At 44.4% G+C, this 10,718-nt stretch overlaps 1 protein-coding gene across 1 annotated transcript; it reads right to left on the bottom strand.

Annotated features, from left to right (window-relative positions):
- Positions 1-3,790: 3,790 nt before the first annotated feature.
- LOC124302282 (uncharacterized) lies at positions 3,791-6,273 on the bottom strand. Its single transcript, XM_046758263.1, has 3 exons — positions 6,118-6,273; positions 4,973-5,272; positions 3,791-4,257 (listed from the first exon to the last, which is right to left on the bottom strand). Exons 1-3 carry the CDS (start codon positions 6,121-6,123, stop codon positions 3,919-3,921), a joined length of 645 nt encoding a protein of 214 aa, XP_046614219.1. The 5' UTR covers positions 6,124-6,273; the 3' UTR covers positions 3,791-3,918.
- Between the last annotated feature and the right edge of the window lie 4,445 nt (positions 6,274-10,718).

The raw sequence follows: 10,718 nt of genomic DNA, 5'->3' as shown, positions 1-10,718 counted from the left end.
ACGGTTAATCTTGACGAACGTTTGTGTATAACTAGTGTTAATTGTTCACACGCATCTGCAACTTCCATACAGCGGACGGACGCGGCACAGCCGTATAAAACGTGGTAATTTCTTGGTACACCAAAGACCACTTCACACGACGAACATCTGGCATCTTTGCTGCCCGGCTGAGGTGTATTCCAGCGGAAGGCCATAAAAATGTTGGAAACGGGGGTATCGTTACCGAACCAAGAAAAACGTCCCGAGTTGAGATCTCGGGGTGATAAGCTGAACGGATGAAAGTAAGAGAGGGAGAGAGACAGAGAGAACGAGTATGATCATATTGGTTGAAACGAAATCTTTACTACTGGTGATTGCAACTGCTCATGTGCTGTTTCATGGGAGTTTTAGCTCTCACCGAATTGCTTATTGCTTTCCAGATGCTCCGGATATGTGAGACAACTTTTTGAATCAAGAAGTCCGTTTCATATCAACATGTCAACAAGCGGATTCTTCTTTCTGAGTAAAGTATAGTTAATGAATCAACGAACATCCGAGTCAAAGGTCCCGAGTTCCCTCGAGTTTTCAGCAAAGCCACGAAGTTACGCACGCTCATCCCACGCGATAAATCATTGCCACACCAAAACGACTCGCAATCGATCTCGACGTTCACCTTCCGCCGGTTGGTCCGTCCGTCCGTCCACTGAAGGCTCTGCCGTTCTTCCGCCCACTCAACCCACAATCGTTCGGACGAATGATGCGTGTGGACCGCCATCAGTAATCCAGATCCACCGGGTGTCACGCTGCGTTATTTATCCGGAACACTGCCCGGAGTGTAGATTGTGGATGGCAGGGCATAAGCCTTTGCCAATTCACAACTTCTCAGCGCGCATCCTGAGGGCAGGTATATATGTACGTCGAATGTGGGGCCAATATCTTTCAGGCAATCCATAACGCGGAGCAGGTAATTTTTACCCGAGTATAGGCGGTGTTATCGGCTGCTGTCCCAGAGATAAAATGTCGTCTATCATCTTTCTTGATTCCCATTTCGTTCTGCACTCCTTTCAAGTTCACCCCAATAAATGTACATGTATACCTGTTTCCAAGCCGCCTGGATCAATCTCAAATTCATTAGATTGCGTAAAATGTCTCTTACATTTAACTTAATTAAATTAAATTAAATTAACAGCGCGTCAAATAAGGCTTAATTTAATGGAAAATGAAATATCATTAAAATAGGTCTAATCAGTTGTCGAGTTATTCTCGTCCAATTCTTCTCTCTTCGTATTGTACTGATCATTGGAGACATATTGCGAAACACTCTGCGTTTGTCACGCTGTCGATAATAGAGACGCGACGATGCCACCAGTTACTAACGACATCAACAAGCTATTTTTGGGGATTATTAGTTTCAAAAATCTGCAACTGCAATGTATACATTTAGCTGAGGTGTAGTTTTTGTAGCTACGAATACCAGAAGCGAACCGGATAGATGCTCGGTATCTCGCTGCAATATAAATTCAATGACTTGCAAATTATTCCATGTGCTTTATTAGCAATCGCCACTATAATAATCTAATAACTCTCTTGGTTTCAACTGGATTTCAAGAATGCAATCGTGACTCTCAATTCCGTGTTTCCAATTACACTATATCGATAATTTTATATGTTAATATACGCAACATGATCGTTGTGATTAAACGAGTGCACAGACTAAGTAAATCTGTGTACAGTTGTCGTGCCAATTTTCGCAGGTGCCATTAGCATGCCTATCGTACAATATTCAGTGTCACGGTCTAATCGATTTATCGAAGGTCGCAAACCGTTAGCCAGCCTGACGTAGTGGTTATGTGTAGCCATCCGGATTGGAGACCCATTATAGAATGTCATAAATTTCACTATACAGGTTACGGAAGACAATCATAAATTGAGCTGCGTATTATTGTCAGAATAATTCTATTCATCAATCTACGTCTAGTATATAGATCTACTGTGAATCGCACAGCCTTCTATGACACAGAAAATAGGATGAAAACCCATTTTGTATTTTAATGACCCTATATTTATTTAAAAAAGTTTCTCGCTGCAATGGGTTCGCAGACAATTTGGTCGAACGAGATATGCGTATAAGGGTGCTTTGACTCCCGTACTCGGATGTATGACGTGGTCAAAGATGCAGTGAAATTCTCGCGAACCTTGGAGTTTTGGTCCCACTTGGTGAATTAAATATGAGCAAGTGGAGAAGTATTCAAATGAAACGCACACGTAACGCGGCAGTTTGTCAGGAGGAAAAAAGCGGCGTATATTTGTAAAACGTATGTTTTCGAGAAACGCTTTGACAACCGTAGTGACAAACCACGTGTAAAACGATGTTTATCGACAGGGCCGTGTGCCCGCCTTCGCGAGTGATTCATTTTCAAGGCACGCGTTGCTTTTCACTCTCCAAGAATCGGCTCGGATGGAAATAAATGGCTTCGCATCGAACAGCTATCATGGCCAGAATTCCTAGCACGAGCATGGAAAGGCTGGTAACAATGTCGTACTCGTCCTCGTCGAGGTTCAGAAAGCGAGGAGAAGAAAGAGGCAGCAGCAGAAGAAGAAGAAGAACCGAGCCAGGGGTGGAAGCGACGAGGGGTGGATAGGAGAGGAGAAACGGGATACCGGGAGGATTGATTCTGTAACCCCCCAGCGAGGGACGATAGGTGGTGGTGGTGGGACGAGACCAGGGGGGTGAGTGGGCGGCGGGAGAAGGTTCCTTTCCCAGCGAACACAACCAGAACCGGCAGCAACCCTCCAGGAAAGGAATTCGATCACGCGCTTACAAACGAGCGGTTTTATCATGGACGTTCGGAGGGAGGCATTCCGTTCGATCACTTTCGCTTTAACGCTTCAGGTTCCCGACATTTCGCTCTTGAAAAGTGTGTTCTCGCTGGCGCGATACGTGCTCGATGCGTGAGGTACGTTATACTTTCCCGTTTCGCGTGTGAGAGAAACCGATTGAACCAGCCACCGAATGAATTCCAGACAAAGTTGAGCGTCCAGGCTGGGGCGACACGACGGAAAGGGACGTTTTCATTCCCCGGCGGTCTATTCAGTTAGTCACCAACCGAGCTGAGCGTATTTAAGCGAAGGTACCGGATATTAGAAGGAATCGCTCTTTTTCGGTGGACCGGAAACGCGCAGCCTTACATGCCGTGACAAATTTTAACGCAGAGAAGTCACCTTCGCTTGATCGCTTGTACCATACCAGCGACTTTGGAAGAAAAGTCACGTGTCGAGGGAAATTTTATATACCAGCACGGTGAAGTATTGAATACTTCGAAGATTTTCTACTTCTCGTATATTGCATCAAATTTTTGTACGGTATGCACTCGTAGTGTTTAAATGTTAAACCATGCCCGTATTCGTATGTATCAATACGCGCTCCAAACTCACAGAAGAAAAAAACAGAAATTCCGATGCAAAATCAGTAGACACCGTTTATACCCTCATTGAACTCAGACTTGTATTATTTTCTGATCATTCTTGCAGTAATCCGTCTTTAAATCTTTTCCCGAAAGCTCGACGATGGTGATTATACAGAGAAGTAGTTTTCCCGATATCGCGATAACGCTAGAGAAAGGTTCCACTTCCTTTCTGACTCGTTCTCCGGGATTCAGCCGATAACGCTCTATTTAATCCCCAGTGAATCTAGATCATTCATTTTTTACTTCTATTTATTTTTATTTTTGGATTCTATTGCGCTCAATTATTTGAATTGGGGCAATTTATCGAACAAAGGGAGCGCGCATGATGAACCGGTAGACTCAGCTTTACGGTTAATGTTCGTTTATTTGACCTGTTGACTTTATAATAAATAATTATGCTACGCCTAGAGAATTACACGTCTCGGCCAATAGCTGATCGCTATCAGGAGAGCCTATTTATATCGATTTTCTTCTAAACGGCGAAGACCAGCTTGGCGGCGCCGCCGGGCTGGTAGTTCGTTGTAACCGTGGTGTAAGACGTACTGCCCACGGGAGGAGATACTAGAGCGACCGGAGCTTCCGCACTAAGAGGTGAAACCAGCTCCACCTTCTTCAGAGGATTGTAAGCGTAGATTGGACCGACGTTTTGGGCCTGGATTTTGGCAAGGTAACTCATTTTGGCGGCATTCTCTTGGCTGACGTACTGAACTCGCTGGAGACGTCCATCGGGCAGTACGACGTAGTATTCACCTTGCTGTTCTGCACCTTGTCCACTGCCCTCTTCGTCGAGTTCGTTTCCACTGTCGATGGCCTGAGTGATACGGATGAAAAAGTGGTGAATTAAGATGGAATCCTATGATCGTAGATCAAAGAGGTATGGGACCAAAATTACTGCACGGAAAGAATCATATCCTCTATGGAAAGGATATTCGTTCGATCGTGATATCGCACCACAGTGAGCAAAAGTTGATTAAGCTCGTCTCGAGTTTCCAGCCACCTACATACGAGCAAAATGCACCAAATTCAAATCCCTTTGATGGAACGTCGCAACGCAACCGTTATAATTGCCAATTTATTTCGATCTTGACGTCAGGCTGGTCGAACGGGCGCAACGAACGCGATTGCAAATTGACGAGCTCGACGGATTCCATCCGTGCAGATGATGCATATTTGGGATAGGTAATAGCACTCGGATATCAACCGTGCACGTGTATAACTTTTCCTACCCGGCTCTATCGAACGGTAATCCGTGCCCGGGCTCTCCTAGATTCTGACTTAAACTCTCATTCGGATCAGCTTTATATAAACTGTCCACATGTATTTTTAGACATAATTCCCTCCAGCCTTTGCATGTACCAGTCATGTAACTCTAACTGGTCCATAATGTTTAAACGCCCATTAGCTAGCCCTCATGATTTCAAATTGCACTATATTCGATAAATATGTTTCAACTGACTCATGACTCACAAGCAACATCGTGAAGTCATCGAAACACTTTTGACTCAATGTATCGCGCTGTGGCTTACCGGAGGAGGAGCAGTGGTTGGTTCTTCGGCAATGGCGGTAGTGGTGGGTGTTTCCGTGGACGTCGGGGGCCCGTATGCACTTGGTGGTTCAGGTGCGCCATACGAGTTGTCCACCTGGCGTTGAGGGAGATCGAACGCTGGGCCAGCCGGCTTCCAGCCTGATGGAGGGTATGGTGCGTCATCGGTTGCTGGAGCCAGGGTTGTGTCTTCTTGTTGGCGAGCGAAGAATTGACGTTGACGACGGAACTGAGGTGGCTCTGCCATTGCCAGGGTGGCGAGGAAAGCGACACAAACGAAGATCTGTCATTGAAGATAAAAAATGCTGCTTTCAAACCGACGGATTTTCGTCGAGTACAAATGTATGAAAATGTTTTACGCTGAGTGTGCCTTTGATTATGGGAATTGAAGATTATTGACCAATTATTGTATTAAACATTAGCTGCATGCAGTCAAATACTTTTGTTGATGTATTGCTGGGACATCAGAGAATTGTATTCAAGACAGAACAAACATCTTGCTCACAGCAAGAATAGAAGCAATGGCTTTTGTTAAAGCTCAAGAGATAATATTTAACGCCTAGAAATAAATAGAATGTTGCCTTCTTGCTCTTTGTACTGGAGTTTTAGCTAATCTGCACTTTAAGGACGCCGGTGAAGGGGGCAGCAAATATTATCTAGAGATTAGAGGGTGCTTTGAGTGTGGATAAATTTATTTGAGTTGACGTGGATCGATACTGACGGGAGGATTGTCTTGGAGAATTTATATTATCCGCTATAAATAACATGGCCTAAGCTAACATAATTATCGCAAGTGACGTTCACGTCGTTCAATATAACTTAAATGAGGAAGACACGATGTTCGTTAAATATAAAACAAAATTAAGCTCAGATTACGTAAATAAGGTCAGTTAACATTAGTACTTTTCCGAAATTTAATAGGAATCATTTGTTATTGGTATTTCTCTAGCTACTCGAATCGACGTACTTCTATCTATGGCTAAGCTCAACTTGTTAAATGCCTTTAAGACATGCAGAAAATTGAATTTTTTAAAGCAACCGTCGTTCCACTTGAACAATATTTAATGTAATTACTTTACAAGACCGAATCAAGTATACCGAGGTGAAAATTCGGCTCGAGTAATTTACCTTCATGTTGATTTGGTAGCAGTTTCTACTGTTCGGTTGGATACGAGTACTCGGAGTTTGAGTAAACTGATGCCTCCCTCAGAAGCTCCGAGAGTTTTATACTCCTACGCCGGCGTTTGATCACACCATCCGAATGCCAATAACTCGACTTCACTGTCCTAAACTGCATGCTTATTAATGTAAGTGACATTGGCCTCCTAAAATAAATCACGGTATGGTGCGAGCTGTTGCAATCACCGGTGCCTACACCGTCGCTCTGTCGAAATGCACAACGTAGCGTACGCGTAGCGTTTCCAGGACACATTTTCACAATATTTTTCAATCTTCTTTGTCGTTTGGATAATGCCATTATGCAAGACGAATTGACGCATGGGTGGTAATATTCATGTAGTACGTGAAATTCACTACGGCTTTAGTCGTACTGGAGTATCGCATGCATAACGCCTGGACAAATATCCTGCACTATCCGAGTAACGGACAAGTAATTCTGATCTTCCATATCGAAATTATGCAGCACTACAACGCGAATAATGCTTACTGGTCTTAATTTATTATTGAAAGCTTCGGATAACTTCGATGCAAGATTCACGAAGCATTTATCTTTGAGCGTTACATTACTCAAGGCATAAGCTTGCTGTAACTAGCTACTGCACTGACTTGATTAATCGTACGAACATGCACAAAAGCAATTTAATTTTCAACGCTATATCTTTTCGAGATCACACAATTCTGAAGGAAAAAAAAACTGAAACTTCGTCAAGAGAAAGGTGTCAATCGATCGAAGATCCTGCAATTGATCGATGCTGGCGCTTTGCGAATCTGCTCATTCGGTTCCTCTCCGCATTGGTCGAAGAGAGCCAACCTCGACACGCTTAAGCTGGCAATGTAAATTTTCCGCGGTGATTATTAACGCAACTAAGTGGCATTGTCATTGGATCGGACATTGATTGGATCGGGTTCGGGGGAACCCCGAATGCTAGGCGCGCACGGGCTCCTTCGGTCGTGCGTGCCCGTCTGTCAGACCGGAGCCCACGCACGAGGCTGAACGTGCAACGCATACGAAGTGCAGACTTGCTATTCGGTTTGTTACACAGATATCCTAACGATATCCTCCCCACAGGGTTTTATACACCCACGCTCTCCCTCTCGGTCAACCGCCTCTCCTTTCTCCGGTTTTATCTACCATATCTACCACCATGCGTGTCTGTCAAATCTGGATGTGAATATGAACATTAATAATCCTAATGACGGGCCATACGGTGTACTCATACCAAGGTGTATGGGGATGTGCACATCACCCGTACCTATGCAAGTATGATTAAATTCGTAACTCTAATTAAAATTATCACATAATGGATTGCGAACGGCTGGTGCACAGGTATGGTTAATTAACCGCGAAAGCATTTCACTGTCTGATACAGGCAACGGCGGAACGTTATTTACGATCGAAAAAAAGTTTCCTCAAAGAACGATCCAGCTTTATGGCTGCACGGTGGCATTGTTCACTGCGACGAATGTTCTGAGCTGAGCAAAGAGCAGTGACAAATTCTGTTTGCAGCTCGCACATGCAACAATTCCTCGAAACAAGTTCACCAAAAGCGTTAATGGCGGATGGTGTACACAACCGGAATATAAAGTCGTCGGTTTCCTTGGACCCGCCTGCTTAATTTCATCATACCCACGGGATCAGGCAATGAAAATTAAGGGGGTTAGCGGGGCCAGCCGAAATAAGAAACCAAGTGGGGCAGCAAACATGGGGGGGGGGGGGGGGGGAAGATGAGCGGACGCGTGTATATAATATGCGTCAGTTATTCTCTTCTCTTAATTATAAGTCAGTTGGCAGGCGTGGATCAACTTTGTACCCTGGTATCATCGGACCAACGTATTGCATATTCGCATCGATTCTGACAGTTCGTGAAAGGTCACGTGAGCCAAGCATATATAAAGCCACGTTCGAGGAAGTACGAGGAAGAGAAAGAGAGAGCAAAACATAACTGATTTAAATAAATTGAACAGGTTGCGTGCCGAGTAATCGCAAATCTGGACCTGCACACGCGGAATAACAAAAGTCGCGTCGATGGATATTTTTTCTGTATATATCACTGTGCGTGATGGATCAGTAACGATGTGTGACGAGTGACGAGTGTCGAGTTTCATGTTTTTTCAGCCTTTCCTCACCATTTGGAAAAAACTAACGCTAAAACATGAAAGCAACAAATACCCCGCTTTCCCGACACACATGTCTTGAATTATAAATCAGAGAATCCCATATTTATGTACTAACTTCCGCTTCGTACAATTTCCAAGGGTATGTCGCCAGCGTCAACGATGAACAGACGGTGAAAGGGAGCGATGGGTAACCTCATACATATAACATGTATCACTCTCATATTTCAAGTTTCTGTTTTATTCCGCCTGCCTATCCGATCATTATTCGTTTGTATCGTAACTCAATAGATCCGACGCCATTTTCCAAAACCATCAAAGCCACCAGGTAAAAGAACTTCGAATTCTATGAAGGCATATCGAAGAGACAATTTCAATCTGCTCAGCGGGGATCCACGGCGTCTAGCTTCTGCCTGCACTTGGATAGCAAAATCGTTTCATTGTCCCGTCACGGGTGCCATGTCAGTGGTGCATCCAACTCCGATCGTGTAAGGATAAAATCGATAAATATATCCAACCTTGTCGATATCGGAGAACATCTCATACACGGACTCCATGCATTACACCCACATTTATCCAACTGGATTAGTGTGAAATGAAGACGGAAATCGAAGTGCCTTGCAAAGCTCATCACGCCTCTTTCCGTTCAAGGAAGTTTTCAAGATACGAGCCAAGTTTGATAAACATGGTACACACGGAAAGGAGAAACGAGATCCGTCCGTCCGCCAAAGGAATTCTCGGGACGTGACACAGGACCTCGTTGCTTCGCATCCGCTATCCCCCATGGGTTTCCCAGCTCTGAAACTTTTATCAGCAGAACGTTCTGCAAATATGCACATGGCAAAGAATCCCCGGGACTTTTTGTATCCGCGACACCTTCTTCGGTGTGTAGAGAAGAATCTCTGTCAAAGAGCCAATTTTGAAACTGACCCTTCAAGGACTGTCGTCTTGTTCTTCTGAACGGTAGTGTACAGATATTGAATTTTTACAACGGTATTGTACAAATTGAAAAATAACGAAGCAGACTTTTGTATGTCAGTCGATGATGATCATGAGAAGCGTATAACTGCAATGTTCGCATAATGGTGTAAAACCAGAATATACTAGACTCGAACTTCGAGCCGAGATCACTATAGTAGCGAGTCCCAAAGTCCATTAGTATGGGGTAGGAAGAGGAAGGGCTGCTAAGCAGATCAGTTGATGCCGGGGTACGCCTGACAGAAAAAAAATAGAGATCAGTGCTGGGAAAGCGGTAGAGGACAAAGGATGCCGTGAGAAGGGGACAATGGGAATAAAGTGTATTCCAAAGTGTCGCGGCGTGTAAGCTGCTGATTGATTTCGCTTGTCGAAGCGCCGTGACATGGACAATGGTACGTTAAGCTTGTATATATATATATTATATACTTGCCGGATGCAGTTTGGCTTTTATTCGACAGTCTGCAGCGTTTCATAACTAATCTCGTTGGAGTACGTCTACACCATACGCTTTGAACAAAATCCGAAATTTCAATCACCGATACGTGTCACGTGAAATACGTATAACGTCGAATCAACATCTAGATGTGAAATAAGAGCCAAACTACTTGTTTCATTGCAAGAACTGCAGATATCAATACAAATTTTTCAGGATTACGAGTGACAGATGCATTCAAGTTGACCTAACGGCTGAGGAATGCCTGTGCAGAAAACATCTCGCGGAAAATTTTATTTCATCTTCAGAAGTCGAATGTGTTATGTCATTGAAAAGAAACTGCATAGTACATAAGACTCGTTGAAACAAAACCACACCAATTTCTATGCTTGATGTCCGTCGCTTGTTGCTAAATTGTGTGAAATTGGCTAATTAAACCTAATTACGAAAGAGAGAGGACTAAACAAATTTGGAAGCAGGCGTCTCGAGTAACGAGACCAAGACGTTGCAACTGGCAAGGTCACGTGTACACATATGGCATCCGTTAGCGTCAGCGGGTAGCGGTGCAGCAGCCGTGTGTGGCATGGGCACACATGGTGACGGCCCCCCAAATTAGAGACGCCAATCAGTCTGACTTATGGGCATTGCAGCAGAAATTAGCTCAAAGGAAGCAGCAGGCTTTGATACTGGACTCGTAGTGGGTGGCGCCGGTACCGATTAGTTGCCGATGTCATCGGAGCACCGCGACGGTAACGCCACGCAACCCCCATCCTTGCGAAGACCGTACTTCTGACAATATTTCTGGATGCCGTTCTCATCACTCCGATTACCGCTGGACCTGTGACACGGAATCTCGACGCCACTTATAGGTCGCGTAATTGCTCATTGTCAGCCTTGATCGATGTCTTGCTAGTATCACGTTCTTGGAATCGGATGCAGTTTCTAAGCCGTTGAACGAAGAGGAGTTAATTAGTACTCGACGGAAACATTACGTGGGATTACGAGTTGCCTTAATGAGTATTAA

This window comes from Neodiprion virginianus, chromosome 4 (assembly GCF_021901495.1).
Source record: "Neodiprion virginianus isolate iyNeoVirg1 chromosome 4, iyNeoVirg1.1, whole genome shotgun sequence".
In the NCBI taxonomy this organism is placed as follows: Eukaryota; Metazoa; Arthropoda; class Insecta; order Hymenoptera; family Diprionidae; genus Neodiprion; species Neodiprion virginianus.
This window is presented reverse-complemented; position numbering and strand designations above follow the sequence as displayed.